Consider the following 22,305-nt stretch of genomic DNA (forward strand, 5'->3'; position numbering starts at 1 on the left):
GTAAATGGTCCTGTGATTAGGCTACAATTAAATCAGGGTTATTGGACGGTGCAGCTCAAAGAGCCCAAAGGGCCTATTCAGTGCTCTATCCCAATAAATGAATGGTAGACAATAAGGTGCAAGAGCCACAATAAGGTAGATGGTGAGGTCAAGAGTTCATCTTTAACAATTCAATTCTGAATGATCAAATCACAGTTTTGGGTCGGTCTTCCACTACCTTGTGTAAATTGTCTTCCGTTCTACAGTCCCATAGGCCTGAAGAAGTTCTACAGTCTCTCATATTTATGGTACAGTGGGTTCAATGCCGCCATCGTGGTTATCGTGGGGCTGCTGGTCAGTTTCCTAACAGGTAGAGTACATGATTATTCAAATCAAAATGGTGAGCATCGAGTCTCATTTTTAACCATCACCTTTCAAGTTTTATCGTAGGATCCACAGAGCAGGAGTTCAGATCCCATGCATGTTTAATTCCTGACAAAAGTCACCAGGTAGATTGTCTGTTCGGAAAACTGTCTTTGTGCCCACTTTGTTTACGGGACTCCAATCCCACATCAAATTGGTTACTTCAGAACAGCCTCCTGGTGAGAATGAAGTTGCTCATCAAAGCTCTGCAGTATCTCCACCCAAAACATCGACCATCAGAATCAGTTGATCACTGATTTATATGTCGTGAAGTTTGTTGTTCTGCAGGAAAATTACATTTACGAAAACAGCGCAAAGAAATAGTGGGGACATAATGTTAAGGTGATTGGAGAAAATCAGATTTTGTGTGTGTGGAGTGTTGACATGTTGACCTTCACTAGTCGGGGATTGAGGTAATGTTGCAGCTCTATAAAATACTGGAGTATTGAGTTCAGATCTGGTTGCCTCTTTATAAAAAGGATGTAGAAGCTTTAGAGAGGGTGCAGAGATTTATTAGGATGCTGCCTGGACAGAGAGCATGTCTTATGAGGACAGACGGAGTGAGCTAGGACTTTTCTCTTTGGAGTGAAGAAAGATGAATGGTGATGATAGAGGTGTACAAGATGATGACAGGCATAGATTGAGTGGACAGCCAGAGACGATTTCCCAGGCGGAAATGATTAACACCCTGGTTTGGAGAAACCTTGTCTTGTTTCTATATACATTATAAGTAGCATGCAAAAGTTTGGGTCAGGCTTGTTTAGATGTTCCTTTGCAAACTTCTGATGCTGAATTTTGTGATGAGGATGCAGAAAAGGTTTTCTTCTGATGACTTTTCTATGAAGGTCATATTTGTGCAGGTGTCGTTGCACAGTAGAACAGTGCACCACCACTCCAGAGTCTGCTAGATCTTCCAAAAGATCTTCTTTTGCTGTCAAACGGAGGTTTTGATTTGCCTCTCTAGCAATCCTAAGAGTAGTTCTCTCAGTAAGTTTTCTTGGTCTTCCAGATCTCAACTTGACCTCCACCATTCCTGTTAACTGCCATTTCTTAATTACATTACGAACTGAGGAAACGGCTACCTGAAAACAGTTTGCTATCTTCTAATAGCCTTCTGCTTTGTGGGCATCATTTATTTTAATTTTCAGAGTGCTAGGCAGCTGCTTAGAGGAGCCCATAGCTGCTGATTGTTGGGACAAGGTTTGAGGAGTCAGGGTATTTATAAAGCTTTGAAATTTGCATCACCTGGCCTTTCCTAATGATGACTGTGAACAAGCCATAGCCCTAACAAGCTAATTAAGGTCTGAGACCTTGGTAAAAGCTACCTGAGAGCTCAAATCTCTTGGGGTGCCCAACCTTTCCTTTTTTTCACTCTAAAATCGTACAAAACAAAAATAATACACTAATCTTGCTTAAAATGTTGAAAAGGATGTTTCATCTTTAACTTTATAATTTTTGGAGATCAGTTCATCTTCTACTCACAGTAACAGAAATTTTGACCGGGGGCCACTGTATGTTATATACATGTATATAGTTAAATGACAATAAACTTGACCCATTATAGGAAGGATGTGGAAGCTCTAGAGAGGGTGCAAAGATTTACCCCGATGCTGCCTGGATTAGAGAGCATGCCTTGTGAGGAGAGATTGAGCAACCTATGGTTTTTCTCTTTGGAATGAAGGAAGATGAATGGTGACTTGATAGAGGTGTACAAGATGATAACAGGAATAGATCAAGTGCATACCCAGACTTTTCCTCAGGCGGAAATAGGTAACTTGAGGAACAATATTTTTAAGATGATGAGGGGAAGGTGGGGGGGGGGGGATGAATGTGAGAGGTGTCTTTTTTTTTACAGAGTTGTGGGCGCATGGAACATACTGCCAAAGGCATCTCTTAGATAGGAACATGGTTGATCAAAAAATGGAGGGTTATGTGGGAAAGAAATGTTAAATTGACCTTAAAGTAGGCTACAAGGGCACGTACTTGCTGTGGTGTTCTATGTTTTAACAAAAGGAATAATAAATTAGTGTTCATAGACTGATTAGGAATCTGATAATGCAGGATGCCTTTTAGCCGCTGCAGATGATGCATGACCCGCTGAGTTCCTTGAGCAGCTTTTGTTTTCTCTCCAGCTCACAGTATCTGCTGATTTGTGTCTATAAAAATTCTGATACCACCAAGGCCTTCTCCACTGTTTTCAAGAATCAGCTCTTATTTGCCATAAACATGTACATGTATCAGGAACTTGCTGTGGTTTGTTGTTCAGGGTGTGATATGCAACCAGAAAAAAACCAATGTTCAGCAATTATAACAAATTCTATACAAAATTGGGTCGCGGGGTGGTGAGGTGTCTCTACCAAAGGAGGTGTAAGGCCTTCCTTCCTTCTGCTCACCTGCTGGTCACCCTTGGGCAAGGTGTAGCACCTGCTTAGGGTCACGTGAAACCATGGGAGCAGGTACTATGAGCAGCTGGTGCAGATCACAAGACCTGGTTATGCTACCATTGACAGCAGGCAGACAATCTCTGAAGAGTATTGATAATAGCTAGGGTCTCCTGCTTTGCAAAGACACTGCCCAGAAGGTGGCAGTGGCAAAGCACCTGAAGAATTTGCCGAGAACAATTGTCGTCTTAGACCATGATCGCCCGTGTCGTTTGACACAGCATAAGAATGGTAATATAAAATCAAGTTATAGGTTAAAGTATGGATATGGAATAAAATGTGCATAAATACCATCACATGTTTACAATGTAAACAGCTTTAGATAGAGGGATGTGGAGGGGCTCTAACTAGAATAGATGATCAGACTAACTGCCTGGGGAAAGGAACTTTTAAGATGGTATCTTCAACTACTACCTGAGCCTCCGCATCCAGCACAGCATTCTCAGCAACTTCTACCATTTTCAACAGGACCCTGCCTCCAAGCACACCTCTACCTTCTCCCACCGCACTCTCCCCTTTCCGCACACTAATCTCCCTCTTGGCACTTCCATAGATCCAAATTCATTTCCATAAATGCTGTCTGACCTGAGTTCAGTTCCTCCAGCATTTTGTGTGTTTTAAGCTGATGTGTAATTTTTATTTAGCGTTTTCCAGAAGGGTACTTTTTCCAAAATGCCCTACAAAATGAGGCTTGTAATCCAGAACTATTAAAAGGTATTGAAGTGAAGAGGCATTAACATTTGCCACATTTCTAGTTGTATGTGTTTGACAGTGTGTGTTATCTTGCTTCCTTTGCAGGTCCAATGAAAGGAGAGGATGTGAACCCTTCTACTGTGTTTCCTGTTCTCCATTATCTGCTCTTCTTCTTGCCTAAGCGATACAGGGAGAAGCTGACCTGTGGAGTCCGATATCAGCAAGCGGTAGGTGAAGAAAGCCAAAAGGTTTCCCTCTCCTTCCTTTCCTTTCCCAGATGCTGCAGGTCTAGGTCCAGAAGATTAAAGGTTGGTTTTTATTTGCTGCAGTGAAATGTCGTTTACGTCAATAACCAACACAGTCCAAGGATGTACTGGGGGCTGCCTGCAAGTGTTGCCGTGCTCCTGGTGCTAACATAAGACCATAGACATAGATCAGAATCAGAATCAGACTTTAATCGCCAAGTACCTGTACACATTCAAGGAATTTACTTCCGGCAGATGTTGTCTCTCTGCTCATAACAATAATAATGATAAATATAAATGAAAATATAGATTATACATACAAGTAGTGCAATCCAAGTAATAGTTAGCCGACAGTTAACTGTTCAGCAAAGTGACCGCAGTAGGGAAAAAACTTCTCCAGTGCCTATTAGTCTTAGTCTGGAGGGATCTGAAGCGCCTACCAGACGGAAGCAGTTTAAACAATCCGTGCGCAGGATGGAAGGAGTCCTTTATGATGTTCCCCACCCTCTTCTTCAACCTGCAAGAGCACAGGTCCACAATAGAGGGCAGTGAGGCTCCAATGATGTGCTCGGCAGTCCTCACTGTGCGTTGTAGTCTGGTTCTATCCTGCTTGGTGGCAGCTCCAAACCACACAGTGATGGAGGTGCACAGGAGCAGAAATCCACCTTTCAGCCATCGAGTCTGCTCTGCCATTCCACCATGGCCTATTTATTTTCCCTCTCAACCCCACTCTCGGCTTATCTAGCATGCCCACAGCTCACTAACCCTAACCCATACGTCTTTGAAACGTGGATGGGAAACAAGAATATGCACATGGTCAAGGGAAGAACTTACAAGCTCGATACAGACAGCGATAGGAGTCGAACCTAGGCCGCTGGCTCTGTAAAGTGTTACACTAACCACTAAGCTACTGTACCAATTCCAAGGGAATGGTAGAGTCTGGGAGCTGTTGGCGATTATTGCCGCATCACTGAACTGTTCCCACAACATATGGACTCACTTTCAAAGACTCTTCATCTCATGTTCTTGCTTGTCAGAGTTCTCTGTCTTTCAAGATGTCCCCAAGTCTAGCCATCTTCCTGTCCCAGGGATAAGATCTTTGTTGGCATTTCTGTAGCTCTGGGTTTTTATGGGATGGGGTTGCTAGCCCCATGGTTAACCCTCCTCCTCTCACAGCTGGGTTTGGCAGAGTTAATGACAACATAGAGTGTAGACATTACAGAGAAAGTGTAGTGCAGATAACAAAGTGCAAAATCATAATGTGAGATCGTGAAGTCGCGAGCCCATCTTATTGTACAAGAACAACACACACAAAATGCTGGTGGAACACAGCAGGCCATGCAGCATCTATAAGGAGAAGCACTGTTATTACTGTACAAGAGGTCTGTTCAAGAGTCAGATAGCATCGTGATAAAAGCTGCCCTTGGGCCTGGTGATACACGCTTTCAGGCTTTTGTATCTTCTGCCCAATGGGAGAAGTGGGAATGTGGGGGGCTCGATGATTCAAGATTGTTTAATGCCATTTCCAAGTGTAAAGGAGAACAAAATAATTGTTACTCTGGATCTGATGCGGCACAAAATAATAATTTTTTAAAATACAGTAAATATAAACACCTAAGATAGCTTATGTATGTATGTTGTATGTCCATTAAGTGACGCTAGCACAGGTGTGTCTGTACACAAGGAGACTGAGTAGAAGTGATAAGGTAGTGGTGGTGGGGGTTAGTGGGTGGAGGTGTTGATCAGTCTTGCTGATTGAGGAACGTAGTAATGCAGTTCTGTTGCTCTGTGAAATGTCAGTTCCTCGAGAGGCTGCTTTGCCTGATGCCTTGTTACTCTTGTCGACACAGAACACCGATTCCAGCCTCCAGCATTCACTCGTGGTGCACAAGGAGTTGAATGGAGTGGTGAGCCACAACACGAGTTGGGTGGATCAGAAGCAGGGGCTCGACGAGGAGTTGGACAAGGACCTGGAGATAGTCAAGAGGGATCTAGCGGTGGAGGTCCTCCAGGAAACACCTTTGTAACACTAAATCCTGAGCGGCATTGGTACCCAGGCACGTAAAAGGTTTCCACATTGTGTCTTCCAAAACTCCCAACTTAAAATGACCCAAGCCTGCAGGACCAGAAACGGGGTCCTTTGAAGTCTCGCCCCATCTCCCGAACCCGTGCAGGGTCTGTCCACAGCCTGGATGAGTAATACACAGGAAAAGGGGGTTGGCGGGATGAACTGGATATGGGAGGTGGAGACTGCCTGGAAAATCTGCAAATTGTGCTGAGCTGAGGTGGCTCTTAGCACAGCTGGTGCTGCTGTGATAACCACTGCATTCAGCCTTGGTGGACAAGTGGTGATGTACCGCTGGCCACCTCGGGCTGTCGGAGCAGTGCTTTAGCCATTGCCTGTTTGGCAATCTCTACTTTTAAACTTTTCGTGAATTGCACTCAACAAGTTTCAAAATGGAATCAAATATAGGGTTGCAGATGAGAGCAGGTTTTGTTTTTGTTTCTGGGTGAATTATTGGCTCGTTTAAATTTACTTTCCAGTTGTCTGATTGTAATCAACTTCCACAGGGCCTCGAACATAGGGGCATAATTTTAAGATGATTGGAGGAAAGTATAGGGGGAATCTCAGTTCTTTACACAGAGTGGTGGGTGCGTGGAATGCTGAATGGTGTGGTAGTAAAGGTAAGATGTATTAGGGGCTTTTAAGAAACTGAGATGGGTACTTGGAACGAAAGGGTTAAATTGATCGTAGAGTAGATTAGAAGGTTGGCACAACATTTTGGGCCGAAGGGCCTGCCTGTATTGTAATGTTCTCTGTCTTATGTATAAAGTACTAGCCACACATTTTGATGGGTTCAATGGGTACCCATCTCTTCATCCAGTCACAATGGTTACCATATGGGAAGAAGCCACTTGGCTTAATCCATTCTCTCCCCACACACAACCTTGCAAATCCTTTCCTTTTAGAAGCCTGTCAAGCTACCTTTGAGCCTGTCGTGGAATCTGCTTCCACTGTTTTCCCCCATTGACATACATTCCACATTTGCTGTGGTTGTGTGGTTAGTGAAAGAGGTTTTCTTGTGTTTTGATCCCATCTGCTCTCTTTCAATGTCCTCTTGTTCTTGACTTTGCTGATAATTGAGCAGTCTTTCTCTATTTACTGTCTATAGTTGCTACAAAGTTAAATATCTCTGGGACCCCTCATAACCTGCGCTGATTCAAGGAGAACAACTTCAGACTCTGGTTTGTCCATGTCTCTGCAAACCCCCATTCCTGGAATCCTTTTCTCCATTCCATTTGCCATCTCATCTTTCCTTGATGCTAGGCATCCTGAACTAGACAGAATACTCCAGTCGTGGTCTGACCAGTGTTTCGTAAATCTTCTTGATCTTTTTCCTCAGGGTTAAATCCTTCTGCTCTACCAAGCTCTGAAAATAAATCCCATGCCCATCCCATGACCAGAATTCATAGGAACAGAATTAGGCCATTTGGCCCATCAAGTCTGCTCCACCATTCCATCATGATTGATTTATTATCCCTCTCAACCCCATTCTCCTGCTTTCTCCCAGCAACCTTTATACCCTTACTAATCAAGTACCAACCAGTCAACATCCACTTTAAATATACCCAATGACTTGGCCAGCACAGCCATCTACAATATTGAATTCCACAGATTCTCCTCCCTCTGGCTAAAGAAATTCCTCCTAATCTCTGTTCTAAAGGAATATCCTTGTACTCTGAGGCTGTGCCCTCTGGTCTGAGATTTCCCCATTATCGGAAACGGTTTCTCCACGTCCACTCTTACCTAGGCCTTTCAATATTGAACTTCATGCCTCAGTTCTTCCTGTCACGGAGGTCGAGCTCCCGCAACATTTCTTCTTGCTGCTGTTTAATCCAAAACAAAACGCACAATATGGGATGCTTCATCTTTTCCTCTTGCCTCCTCACTTCTTTTTCCAAACCTTCTGCCACTGAAGGCTAGAATTACAGGTGCCCCAGAGCGTGGGAAGTTGGCCTAACCTCCCTGTCCAAGTTTCATATGCAGTTGCACAGAAGTGTATATATATTTATTAGTTGTCAACTATGGCTTTGTAAAGTTTTACTGCTTTGTTGACTCAGTTCCCCATTTCCATTCCTAATAAACTATTTGGGTTAGGGTTATTGATCTTTGGAGTAGGTTCAAAGGCTGGCACACCATTGTGAGCCGAAAGGCCTGAACTGTACAGTTCTACGTTCAGTATTCCGTCTGCTTACCCTGAAGGGTATGATTGATCCAAGTGTTGAAAGGAACTGGAATTGGCACTCAGTCCTATTTTGCTGGACTTACCGGAGTAGGACTCAGTGACCAATCCAAGTTCCACTGGAGACAAATACTTTTTACTTACACCATCACCCCTACTGGGGCAGACGTTGCCAACAGCAGCTCGCCAGAGCCCTCTGACCTGGGCCAGTCCTTCCAAGTTATCCCAGGTGTAGCCCATCTTCTCCTTGCTCTCCCAGGCCTGAGGTCTTTTGGAGTTTCTGTTGGCATTTCTACAGCTCTGGAGTCTTTACAGGATGAGGTCACCAGCCCCATGCTTAACCCTCCTCCTTTCGCAGCCAGGCCTGGGACCATCCAAACCAGAGTTCTGGAGACAAATAAACCCCATTAAGTCTGAGCCTAGAACAGCTCCACTCCTTTTCAATTCCAGCAACTGGGTTATTCCTTTCTGAGTCATTGCCCCTCCCATTCCAGCCTTCATAGCAATTTCCTTGGACAAATGCAATTATGCCAGGTGCCTAGGAGGGCCTGCTAACTGTTATAAATTCATGCTCATCTAAGATTGCACCCAGCTGTATTCATTTGTTCAGACAGTCCTCTCAGTCTCTGTCTTCTGGCATGTCCGGCATTTGCAAACTCCCTCGTGATCTGCCCCACTTGGTGCTCTTTGAGACTATTTGGAACCAGCCCAGGTGGCTTCTCTTGCAAGTGACAGTGGGTTCTGTGCTGACAGAACACAACAGGTCACTGAGTTTAACCAGGTTCATGTGGGGCCATTTGTTTAACGTTTAGCTTGGGTGCAGCTTTTTTTAAAAGGCATAAATCAGCTCAGTGTGTGAACTTAACCTTTTCCCCAGCCAAAGCTGGAAGTTCCAATTAGCAGCTTGACTGCCTCCTGAATTTTAATCAGAATCTGGTTTAATACCACTGGCAAATGTTGTGAAAAATGTTGTTTTGTGGCAGCAGTACATTGTAATAACTAATAAAAAAAACTAAATTATATCAAGAAATATATAAGTGCAGTGCAAAAAAAGAAAACTGAAATATAAAAGTGAGGTACTGTGCAGGTACATTATCCACTCTGAAATCAGAGGGCGGAGGGAAAGAAGCTGTTCCTAAACTGTTGAGTGTGTGTCTTCAGGCTCCCGTACCTCTTCCCTAATGGCAGCAATGAGAAGATGGTATGTCCTGGGTGATAGGTCCTTCATGACAGATGCAGCCTTTTCAAGATGCCCTCAGTGCCGGTTAGATTCCCAAGGGTTAGGGGAGTTGCTCATTGCCAAAGGCTTAAATACTGGTTTGAGTTGGTCTTTATCTGAGATCTGTCTACATAACTACCCACCCTAAACAGAGTCACATAAGCTGCACCAACGTAGGTTATTTTGTGAGCTTTCAATATGCAAAAGTTTAGCCTTGATTTGAGCTTGGGGCATAACAGGCTGGCCTAAATTCCATCTACAGCATCAAAGTCCAGGAGTTATTTACCTTCCTCATGAGCAACCAAAAGCTCATTAAGGAATTCATCAAACAACCAGAGTTTTCAGCTGTTTAACTGAGCCTAGGACTGCAGTGCTTGCTGCCCGTCCCATGAGTGTCCTAAATCTTCACTCCTTCAGAATGTTTAGTGCTGAATATCAGATATAAAACGGAGAACTCTGGTCGGTTAGCACGAGACTTTTACAGCTCGGGGCACTGGAGGTCGAAGTACAATTGCAGCGCTCTCTGTAAGGAGTTTGTATGTTCTTCCTGTGGCTGTGTGGTTTTCCCCCGGTGCCTGGTGCTCTGGTTTTATTTATTTATTTAGAGATGCAACTCCAGACAAGCCCTTTCAGCCCTCTGAGCCATGCTGCCCAACAACCCCCCATTTAATCCTAGTCTAACCACGGGACAACTTACAATGTCCAATTATCCTACTAACTGGTGCATCTTTGGATTGGGGGAGGAAACCAGGTCCCCCCCCTCCCCCCAGGTGGAAACCCTTGTTCATGTAGGAAGGAGCATATAAAGTTGCTTACAGTGGAAAAATGGAAATGATCCCAAATGCTCCAAACTTGGGATTGGGAAAGGGGGTGGGTAGGTGGGGTGAGAATCAGTAGGTTAGGCAGCTTCTGTGGAGAGAAACTGGTTAATGTTTTGAACCTTGACCTGAAACTTTATTTTTGTCCCTGAGAGACTCCTTTCACTCGTGCAAAGTTTTCCGTGGGTTCAGTGAGCTGGTTCATCATGGCAGCCAGTGAAGGATTCCAAATGGAAGCAAGATCGCGACTCCTGTCGTGTGAGCTTCAATCAGGCTTGCTCTGTAAGCTTTACTCCCCACTCTGGCATGAACTATCTGATGATGAAATAAAATAAGAAAAGTACCTGCACTGGCAATAGACAATAGGTGCAGGAGTAGGCCATTCGGCCCTTCGAGCCAGCACTGACATTCAATGTGATCATGGCTGATCATCCACAATCAGTACCCCGCCCCTGCCTTCTCCCCATATCCCTTGACTCAGCTATCTTTAAGAGCTCTATCTAACTCTTAATTGAAAGCATCCAGAGAATTGGCCTCCTGCCTTCTGAGGCAGAGCATTCCATAGTTCCAAAACTCTCTGGGTGAAAAAGTTTTTCCTCAACTCTGTTCTAAATGGCCTACCCCTTATTCTTAAACTGTGGCCTCTGGGTCTGGACTCCTTCAACATCAGGAACATTTTTCCTGCCTCTAGTGTGTTCAATCCCTTAATAATCTTATGTTTCAATCAGATCCCCTCTCATCCTTCTAAATTCCAGTGTATACAAGCCCAGTCGCTCCAATTTTTCAACATATGACAGTCCCGCCATCCCAGGAATTAACCTTGTGAACCTACGCTGCACTCCCTCAATAGCAAGAACGTCCTTCCTCAAATTTGGAGACCAAAACTGAACACAATACTCCAGATGTGGTCTCACCAGGGCCCTGTACAACTGCAGAAGGACCTCTTTGCTCCTATACTCAACTCCACTTGTTATGAAGGCCAACATGCCATTAGCTTTCTTCACTGCCTGCTGTACCTGCATGCTTACATTCAGTGACTGATGTACAAGAACATCTAGATCTCCTCGTACTTCCCCCTTTCAGATTCAGACACCATTCAGATAGTAATCTGCCTTCCTGTTCTTGCCACCAAAGTGGATAATCTCACATTTATCCACATTAAACTGCATCTGCCCACTCACCCAACCTGTCCAAGTCCCCCCCCCCGTATTCTCCCAACATCCTCTTTATATTTCACACTGCCACCCAGCTTTGTGTCATTCCACCATCTCTTGTAATCACTGAAATTTATGATGGTGATCATCTGTTTTCGTGCAGAAATCTTGTAAATCTGCTAATTGCCTTGTTCCTGTATCAGAAGCAGATTGTCACGGTAGGGAAACAGGCCCTTCCATGCTGACCATCAGAGCTAGTTCCATTTGGCCCGTATCCCTCCTATCTATATTACCTGCACAGATGTCTTTCACAATGTTGTTAATATTCCTGCCTCAACCACACAGGGAACAGAATTAGGCCATTTAGCCCATTGAGTCTGCTATACCATTTGATGATGGTCGATTTATTTTCCATCTCAGCCCCATCCTCTTGTCTTCGCCCTGTAGACTTTGATGCCCTTACTAATCAAGAACCTCTACTTTAAATATACCCAAAGATGTGACCTACACAGCCTTCTGTGGCAATGAATTCCACAGATTCATCGCCTTCTAGCTGAGAAAATTCCTCCTGTCCTCTGTTCTAAAGGGAAGCGTACACCACCTTTTGTGTGTTCCAAACATACACCACCTGCATGAAGAAGTTATCTTTTGGGTCCCTTTGAAATCTTCCCCTCTCACTTAAGCTTCTGTACCTTCTTGTTTTGTGTCCTAAGGTCGAAACCTCCTATAAATGGGCAGGACTTTTTTTTTTAAACACAGTGGTGGGTGTCTGGAAAAGTTATATGAAGAAAACAGGAGAATAGGGTTGAGAGGGATAATAAATCGGCCATGATGGAATGGCAGAGTAGACTTGATGGGATGAATGGCCCAATTCTGCTCTTATAGTATGGCTTGTGTCATATGAATGCACTCCCTGGGGTGGTGGGAGAGGCAGAAGCATTGGGGATTTTAAGAGATAAGCACATGAATGTGAGGGAAATTGAAGGATATAGACATTGTGTGGGCAGATTAACTTAGTTGGCCATTTCATTCCTAATTGAATTGGTTCAGCACAATACTGTGGGCCAAAGGGCCTGTTACTCTGCTCTACCTCTCCATGTTCTATGTTAACTTGGACTCCTTTGCTGGGTGAAGGTTCAGTAGCTGTCATTTTTCATGGATGGTTTAATTTCACCTGATCTGTGGTTTGAAAGTATGTGGTTGTCATGGTCAAGGTCAGATTTTAGAGCCCATCCTTAATTGACATTAAACTGAGTGGAATGTTAGGGCGTTGCAAAGAATGGTTGAAAATCAGTCACTTCCACGGATTTGGTAAGGAGGGGCTGCTGCACGGGATCAGAAAAAGCTGCAGGAAGTTATAAACTCATCCAGTGGGTACTAACCTCCCGGCATCCAACTGATCTTCCAAAGGTGATGCCTCAAAAAGGCGGTGGCCTTCATTAAGGACCCTCATCTCATAGGATCTGCCTTCTCTTTGCTACCATTTGGAGGAGGTAAGGAGACCGAAGATGCACACTCAATGTTTTAGAACAGCTTCTTCTCCTCCGCTGTCAGATTTCTGAGTGGACAATGAACCATGAACACTTCCTTGATATTTTCTCCTCCCTGTTTGCACTACTATATATATATAATAATTTATAGGTTTTTTTTTACTATGTACTGCTGACGTATAACAACAAATTTCACAACATATAGCAGTGATTCTCATCCTGAGTCTTGTCTAGACCAGAACCAGGTGAGTGTAACAGATCTCCCAACAACTTTCTGAATTTATTGTTATTTTGTGCAAAATCCGGATTTTTTTTTTAGGTGGAACCATATTGTTTTCCTGATTAACATTCAGATTTATTTATTTACCTGTGTACATCGAAACGCACAGTGAAATGTCATTTGTGTTAACAACCAACACTTAAGGATGTGCTGGGGACAGCCTGCAAGTGTCACCACAAATTCCACACCAACAACCTCAGCCTTGTCACAGTTGCTGCCTTTGTCTGTTAGTCAGTATTTCACAACACAAACAGGCCCTTTGGCCCATCCTGCCTGTGCCCACCCTTTTCTCCTGTCTACACCATCCCACTTGTCTTACATTTGGACTGCATCTTTCCATACTGTGCCTATTTGTCTAAGTGCCTCTTAAATTTTGTACTGGTATCTGACTCCACCACCACATCTATCAGTTTGTTCGTTATGTACCATGTTGTATGACATGGGTGATCGTGGTCTTTGACCATGATTGCTCTTGGCAAATTTTTCTGCAGTAGAATGGTAGAATTTTTCTACCATTGCCGCCTTCTCGGCAGTATCTTTACAAAAATGGTGACACCAGCCATTATCAATGCCCTTCAGAGATTGTAAACACAAAGTACATTGCAGATGCTGTGGTCAAATCAAGACGTAGTCTTTACAAAGGGCCTCAGCCCGAAACGTTGACTGCTTCTTTCAATGGATGCTTCCCGACCTGCTGAGTTCATCCACCTTTTTTGTACGTCCCTTCAGAGTTTTTCTGTCTGGTGCCAGTGGTTGCATAACCAGGACTTGTGCACCAGCTACTCACACAACCATCCACCACTTGCTTCTGTGGTTTCACATTGCCCTGATTGGGGGGCTGAACAGCTGCCACACCTTACCCAAGGGTGACCTGCAGGCTAATGGCAGGAAGGAGCACCTCACACCTCCTCTGGTAGAGACATATCTCCACACTGCCATCCTCCTCCATCAGCTATTTATTGATATCAACCAGAAAGTGCCTCCTCCCCAATTCCTTTTCAAATTTCTTCCACTCTCCTATACCCTCTTGTTTTTTGGGGGGAAGGGTAAAAGATTTTGACTTTCTCCCTGTCTGTCTCATAATCTTGTATCAGGTCTTACTTCTGTTCCTTTCGGTTTAGTAAAAAACCCAATCTATCCAGAATCTCCTCATATCTAAAGTTGTCCGGTTGGGTAACATTCAGGTGAATCTCCTCTGCGCACTTTCCAGTGCAATCACATCTTTCCTGTATTTTGGCACCCAGAACTGCACACAGTCCTGCAGGTGTGGTCTAACCAATGTTTTGTAACGTCGTCTCAATCCTTGTATTCTGTTTGGAGATGTAATATGGAACAGGCACTTCCGGCCCTTTGAGCTACACCACCATCATGCCTTATGCACACTTCACCATGGTAACTACCTGAGTCAGCATTTTCAACAAACGATGTAATTGGTCAACAGTTCTTGGTGTCATAGAACACACAGCACAGAAACAGGCCCTTTGGCCCATCTAGTCCATGCCAAACCATTTAAACTACCCAATCTCATCAACCTGCACCCGGACCATAACCCTCCATATCCCTTCCAATTATGTACCTATCCAAACTTCTCCCAAGTTTCAAAATTGCATCCACCGCTTGTACTAGCATCTTGTTCCAAGTTCTCGGTTCCCCTTAAACACTTCACCTTTCTCCTTTAACCCATGATCTCTAGTTGTAGTCTCGCCCACAGTGCCCTATTTACTGTATATCCGCAACCCCTATTTGACCTCCAATTGCATCACATCAGTTGGTATTCAGATATATTTATCCTATAACACTGTTTTACCCTTAAACCAGCCCCACAAACCTGGAAAAAGAGTAACTGTAGCTGAGCCTTGACGGGCTGCAGTTTAGCTCCATCTTGACCAGAATTGAGTTGGATTGAACTCCATTTGCTAATGTTCTGCCCAACTTTCAAACTGATCCACATCCTACCTTTAGCCTTGAACGGATTCCTTATCATCTGTGTAGCTATCTCCTGTGATATGCAAACATACTGATTGTGCTTCAGTGGTGAGTCATTAATATTCATCACACCAGCAAAGGTTGCAGCACTGATCCTTGAAGTGATTACAGACTGTTTATCAGATAAGCCTCCTTCTACCACTCCCCACTGCCATCTTCCAGAAGCCAATTTTAGTTCCAGTGATGGTAACCATGTGAATAGTGCACACTTGTCCTTCAGGGGACAATATCACACCTGGTCTGATACGTATGTGCTCCGCACCAACCTTTGCTACCTCTCTGAGTTTGCAGATGATTGAGGAGAGATGGCAGAGAGAGTGTTCAAGTTGCTTACAGGCAGTGGCTGGAATTGAACCCTTATTGGTGATCGCTGGCAATGTAAAGTATCTGCTTGTGCATCGCATTACAGTGCCGGTGATCGGGTTTCAATGCCTGCTGCTACTTGTAAGGAGTTTGTACGTTCTCTCTGTGACCGCATGGGCTTCTTCTGGGTGCTCTGGATTCTTTCCACGTTCCAGAGACCTGTGGGTTAGGGTTAGTGAGTTTTGGACATGCTCTGTTGGCGCAGGAAATGTTGTGACTCTTGCCGGTTGCCCAGCACAATCTGACGCAAATGATGCATCTCACTATATGTTTAGATGTTTTGATGTACATGTGACAAATAAAGCTAATCTTTTGACAGTGTTGTTCACACCTTGTGAGCAATTAAGTGTGTACTGGGCCGTGAGATTGCCAGAAAGACTTGAGAAGGAGATGCGTGCTGAAACATTTTTATATCATCCTCACTAATCTCCCTCCAGGTACGTATCCCTGGAAGAGACAGAACTGTCCACTTACCTTCTCCCTTACCCCCATTCAGGGCACAAAGCAGTCCTTTGAGGTGAGGCAACTCTTCACCTGTCAATCTGCTGGGGTTGTCTATTGTATCGGGTGCTCCCGACATGGCCACCTCTGTGTTGGTGAGACTTGATGTAAATAGGGGAACCGCTTTTGTCAAGCATCTTCGCTTCATCCACTGAAACCAGAATTTTCCCACCGCCAATCATTTTAATTCTATTCCAATTCTCTTTCCGACACAATGAGGCCAACCTTAGGGTGGAGGATCAACACTTCATATTTGCTCTTGGTAGCCTCCATCTTGATGTTGTGAACATCGAGTTCTCTTTCCAGTATTTTTTTTTGCTTTCCCCCTTCCTTCTTCTATTCCCTACTCTGGCCTCTTATCTCTTCTCACCTTCCCCAGGTGCCCTTCCTTCTCTTTTCCCCATCATTCCTCTCCTATCAGGTTTCTTCTTTGTCAGCCCTTTACCTCTTGAACCTATCTCCTCTCAGCTTCCCACTTTCCCCGTCCCCCCCACCTACACCCAACTTTCCCCTCACCTGGCTTCACTTACCAGTTGCCAGCTTGAAATTTTCCCCTCCCCGCACCACCTTATTCTGGCTTCAGCCCCCTTCCTTTCCATTTCTGATATAAGATCTCCGTACAAAACGTTGACTGTTTATTATTTCCATAGGTGCTGCCTGACCTGAGTTCCTCCAACATTTTGTGTGTGTTGCTCATCATCAATCTAACCCTTCCCTGCTATGCAGCCCATAACGCTCCATTTTTTTCTTGTATCCATATCTATGTCAATGCATGGTGCAATTGCATTCTCTCCACAAATTGTCCCTCCCACATTCCAAAGAATTTTACTGTGCACTTACAATAAGGGCAAATGATAGTGCCCACTTAATACATGAAACTGGACATCTTTGAGATGTAGGGGGGAAATCTGAGTACCTGTGACAAACTCTCATGGTCACTAGGGGTAACATGCAGACAGCAGCCGAGGCCAGCATCTTACCCAGGCTCCAGGAGCTGCAAGGCAGCAGCTCCACTAACGGTGCCACCCATTATCTTATAGCTGACTGCTGCCAAATCATCTCTGAATCTCAACTGTGCAGTGGCCCAGAGCATTGTTAAGTTTTGTCATAACACAGAGGCAACTCACCATGACTTTGCTCGAGTAACTGAACAAAGGTCAGTAATACAATGTCCACATCCATCAAATAGTGTCCACATTCACGTGTCTTGCACTTCAATATTCATTTTGGCTGAAAGGGGTTGAATTCCAATGCCATTTTTAAGACTGTTAATTTGTCACTATAAGTGTTAATTTTAAATTATGACCGATTTTAGTTGTTTACCCAAAGCTTCAAGAATAATGTAGGTTTATTAATATGATTTTAGTTTTGTGCTAAATTTACTTTTGTAGAAGCCAATTTTTTAATTAGTGGAATTCAACATCTCTAAGATAATGTTGTGAATAATGTCTATAATCTTACATTTTGGTAGACAACATACAACCTATTTAGTAGGTAGTGTTTTGTGTGTGTATACTGTATGTGTTAAGTACATTGCACTGTCTGTATCTGTGTGTGTTTCAGAGGTAATGTGCACTGAGTTTACACACTAAAATATTTTGTTTGACCATGTTATAGAGGTAGAGTTTGTGATTTGTTTCTTTGCTGAGCCTTTTGAATTGTGATAAGGTTGCTTTTCAGAATGTGTAAAATGCTCCCGTGATAGCTGCTTTAAAATGGAACTGAATGGTATGGAGAACAAATCCCACAATCCACAGCTGAGTGTTTGTTGGGAAAGTGCAGTAGACTGCAGACCTTGTGCTATTCTCCAACGTCCTGTTGCCTCCAGCTCTGAAGTCAAGGTCAAATGCCACTGGAGAAGACAGTTGTGGGCAGTAATTGAGTCAAAGACTCATTCAACCGTTCACAACCATAAACCATGCTGCAGAAATGTGGGACTTCCTCACCCATATCTAATGATCCAGGCTTGATGTCAGCTTGAATTCAATAGAACTCTACAAGGAAGATGATTTATTAATGAATGAAAACATAGTAGGGATCAAGACATTGGCTCATCTTACAATAGATTAATACTGTGTCGGGGAAGGGGGAGCAGCATGGTATCATAGTGGTTAGCACAATACTTTACAGATGACCTGGGTTCAATTTCCGCCACTGCCTGTAAAGAGTTTGTATGTTTTCCCTGTGACCACGTGGGTTTTCTCCGGGTGCTCCGGTTTCCTCCGGCAATCCAAGGATATTCCAGTTGGTAGGTTAATTGGCCATGGTAAATTGTCCGGTGATTAGGCAAGAGTTAAATCGGGATTGCTGGGTGGCATTAGATACACTGAACAGGACTATGTGAATCCTGCAAGTCCAAACAACAGATGCTAAAATGTGAGCCAGCAAGAATGAAGTGCTGGGCACCATTACACCTCGGGTGGTGAAGCTCGGAGTTCATTTCTGGCATCATCTATAAGAAGTTTGTACGTTCTCCCTGCCAATGCGTGCATTTCCTCCCACGGTCCAAGAACGCACCGGTTTGTAGATTAATTGCTCATTATAAATTGTCCTGTGACTAGGCTAGGGTTAAATGGATGTTGTGACTTGTTGAGCCAGTAGGTCCTGTTCCATGCTGTATCACTAGATAAATAAACTTGTAGATCAGGTAGCATCTATGGAGAAGAATAAACCTGCTGAGTTCCTACAGCAACACACACTAAATGCTGGTGGAAAGCAGCAGGCCAGGCAGCATCTATAGGAAGAAGTACAGTCTACATTTCGGGCCTAGACCCAAAGGGAGTTGGTTAGACGGCAGACTACTCCACCTCTTGCTGTGTGCTGTCCATCTGGTGGATTGAGAAGCCCTTGGGTTGTATAGCACAGTTAGATGAAGCAGATTAAGAAACAAAGATTAACCTTATTTGTCATGTGTACATCAAAGGATACAATGAAATGTGTTGTTTTTATCAATAACCAACAGGGTCCCAGGATGTGCTGGGGGCAGCCCACAAGTGTCGCCATGTTTCTGCCACCAACGAAGCATGCCCACAACTCACCAACCCTAACTGTGACCTTCAGAATGTGAGAAAAAACAGTCACAGTGTGAATGTACAAACTCCTTACAGCAGCGGAAATTGAACCTGATCAGTTATCACTGGCACTGTAAAGTGATACACTGCTACCGTAACCCATGTTAGGCTGAGACTGAGCACACAGCAGTCCCTCTGTTGCAACTTCGTCCTCACTGACCAGGACATCAGCGAGTGGAATGCTGGGGTTAGCTAGTAGTAGCAAGGGGTTTAGATTCTGACCAGTGCAAGGCAAGATCCCAGATCCAGGTTTGCTTTAAACAATAACATCAGCTGTGGGCTTGGCTCCAACTAATCTGTCTGGAACTTTATGTTCCAGAAGATTAATGAAGCCTGCACTGTTATATTTAGCCCACTGTAAGCTTTAAAACCTTCACAGAGCACAGGAAAAATCAGCATGACATATTAGAATCTTGGACCTGAAAATGTAAAAGTCCTTGCTGGATGGTTTGTTTTCCATTCCCTACTGCTCAGAACCTAGTTCCCTGTGTTATTTCTATTGTTAAAGAATTATATCTAGCATTTTGGTTCAGGGATGTAATTGTGTAATCTTGTGTAATCATAATGAAACCTTTGGTGTAGACTGTTGGTCTATACCCAATGAATACACTGAGATTTCTGTATCTTGAACATTTGATTTGCCATATCTGCCTTCATATGAAATGCCATTCCATTGTGTATGCTTCCAGAAGAAATAAAACTGTTATCTTTGGAGGCTTGGTGTTGCTATGATTTACACTCCTACAGCGCTAGCACATTTTCTGATCTGCCTATTAGCGTGCATCGGGCGGGGTTGGGTATTCATGGAGAAAGGGATTAGACAATAAGACATAGGAGTAAAATCAGGCTATTTGGCCCATTGTTTCTGCTCCACCATTTCATCATGGCTAATTTAATATCCCTCTTACCTCCATTTCCCTGCTTTCTCACTGTAACCTTTGACACCCTAGCTAATCAAGAATTTATAAACCTCTGCTTTAAATATACCCAACAACTCGGCTTCCATGGCTATCTTTGGCAATGAATTCCACAGATTAATGAAAGATTAGCTCTGGTCCTAAACTCCCTCATTATAGGAAACACCCTCTCCATGTCCAACTTCTATAGGCATTTCAATATTCAGTAGTTTCCATGTGATGCCCCTCAGATTTCTAAACAGCAGAGCCAAAAATGCTGCCCATACCCTAACCCCCTCATTCCCATAATCATTCTCTTGAACCTCCTCTGTACCCTCCGCAGTTCCAACACATCCTTTCTCGGTTAAGAAGCCCAATGGCAGCACTGCACTTTACAGTACCAGCGACACGGCTTCAATTCCTGCTGCTGCCTGCCATTCTCTCCGTGGCTGCGTGGGTTTCCTCCCACAGTCCTGTACTGTAGGTTAATTGGTCATTATAAATTGCCCCATGATTAAATCGGGGGATTGTTGGGCTGCGCAGCTCAAAGGGCTGGAAGGGCCTGCTTTGTGCTGTATCTCAAATAAAAATTGAAAACTGCTCATAGTACTCCCAAAGTGGTCTGACCAATGTCTTATAAAGCCTCAGCGTTACATTCTTGCTTTTATATTTATAGCCCTCTCAATTAATCTTGCGTTCTCAGCATTCTTCGCCACCCTGCGGAGGGGAGTCAATGCTTCTAGTCACCAGCAGGTCCCTGGAGCCATCGGTCTCCCGCAGGGTGGGGGTTGGATTGGTGGATGAGTAAGGAAAGAGCTGACTGTTGCCAGGGAATTTCTTGTATTGTACCGACGCCTCCTTTAGCCAGCTCGGAATCAACGTTCTTTCCAATTTTATTTTACAGCTGTGTGAACCAACCATTACTCTGAGCGCGAAATAAGTGTGCCTCTTCAATAAAACATAAGAAAGAAAATTGCAGCTGCGCGGTAACAATGGCTACGTGCATGGGAGCATTTCAGCTACCGCTCGGTCTCGCACCCGCGCAGCTGACGGGGAACAGTGTTCGGAATCCACCCCAGTGTAAGAAATCATTGGGTACTCCTATACGGTTTTCCCATGGCTTGCCTGCAGTAACTATTGATTCCACCTGCTTGCTCTGGTAATTTATCACTGGTGTGAATGAAGTAAAAGATCATCATGAATTAAAGAGCCGCGAGGTAATGTTGCGGCTCTATAAAATGCTGCTTCGACCATACTTGGAGAATTGTGCTGAATTCCGGTTGCCTCATTATAGGGAGGATGTGGAAGCTTTAGAGAGGGTGCGGAGGAGATATACCGGGTTGTTGGTCTGGTGCGCATATTTCGCGAGAATAAGGCAAGTGAACTTGGGTTTTTCCTCGGGAGGAGGATGAGAGGTGACTTGATAGATGTATATAAGATGATAAGAGGCACAGACAGAGTGGACAGCGAGAGGCTACTTCCCCAGGGCAGAAAGCAAAAAGGTGACTGGAGGAAAAGATAGGGGAATATTAGAGGTAGGCTTTTACAAAGAGAGTAATGAGTGCCTGTAATGCCCTTCTACTAGGAGACTCTTAGATAGACACATAGATGAAAGGCTATGTTAGAGGGAAGGGTTAAGAAGATTAGCTTTATTTTTACGCGTACATTGAAACATACAGCGAAACGCGTCGTTTCCGTCAATTGTGCTGGGAAAGTATCGCCACGCTTCCGGCGCCAATATAGCATGCCTACAACAAAACAACCCTTTCTAGTGGGTCTTTGGATTCTGGGAGGAAATCGGAACACACGGAGGAAACCCAGGGAGAAGGTACAGTTAGGGCGGAAATTGAACCCTGGTTGTTGATCACTGGAAGGTGCTGTATATGCAATGCACTTACCACGTCGCTATCGTGCCACCCCAATGCGTAGAGTAATTTTGGAGTATGTGTCGAGGCCGAAGTGCCTGTACTGTACAAAGTTCAATCTCTTTTGGTGTGGAGTTAGAACAGGATTTTCAGCATCTGCATATTTTCTCTTGTTTGAGAATTACAGCACGAGTAGCCTTTCTCATTAAGGCCATGTCTGATTATCTCCTACACAGGTTGCATATTTCCACACTTTCCTAGATATTCAAGCATCCATCGACCTTGGTCCTGAATATTCTCAGTAGCTGGACCATTGCACCAATCGGATCGTTTGCTAGAATGTGGTGAGTGCGCATGCGCCAGAACGATCGTGCGGTGAATCTTCTATTTCCGGCAGTTTTTGACGCATCTCGGCGTTTTACTGCCCTCCGCAGGATGTATAATTAATTACAGAATTTAAAGAAACTCAAATTCTCGAATATAAACTAGTTGCACGTAGAAACAGAATAATAAACTCTTCAATCAGATGCTGGTTCTCTCGGTGGCCAAATAAAGATTTAATGGAAGAACAAAATACATTTAAGTCAGACAGCCTCTTGAACAATAAGCTTCTTTCAATTTTATATCGATTACTACT

At 44.0% G+C, this 22,305-nt stretch overlaps 1 protein-coding gene across 14 annotated transcripts in view; it reads left to right on the forward strand.

Annotated features, from left to right (window-relative positions):
• slc5a6a (solute carrier family 5 member 6a) overlaps nt 1-22,305 on the forward strand; it is a 108,598-nt gene that overhangs the window by 51,403 nt on the left and 34,890 nt on the right. For 5 of the 14 annotated variants that reach the window (XR_009513012.1, XR_009513011.1, XR_009513013.1 and 2 more), the window contains exons 14-18: nt 246-349; nt 3,642-3,763; nt 5,632-5,838; nt 20,708-20,883; nt 21,905-22,012. Coding sequence is in view for 7 of the 14 variants with exons in the window: in XM_059974182.1 (XP_059830165.1) it covers nt 246-349; nt 3,642-3,763; nt 5,632-5,808 (403 nt within the window). In the remaining 7 variants the exon portion in view is untranslated. Of the gene's footprint in view, nt 1-245; nt 350-3,641; nt 3,764-5,631; nt 5,839-18,798; nt 19,622-20,707; nt 20,884-21,904; nt 22,014-22,305 lie in introns of those variants that run through there. The other 9 variants (XR_009513014.1, XR_009513015.1, XM_059974183.1 and 6 more) reach the window with 7 other exon arrangements.

Source organism: Hypanus sabinus, chromosome 7, assembly GCF_030144855.1.
Source record: "Hypanus sabinus isolate sHypSab1 chromosome 7, sHypSab1.hap1, whole genome shotgun sequence".
Taxonomy (NCBI): Eukaryota; Metazoa; Chordata; class Chondrichthyes; order Myliobatiformes; family Dasyatidae; genus Hypanus; species Hypanus sabinus.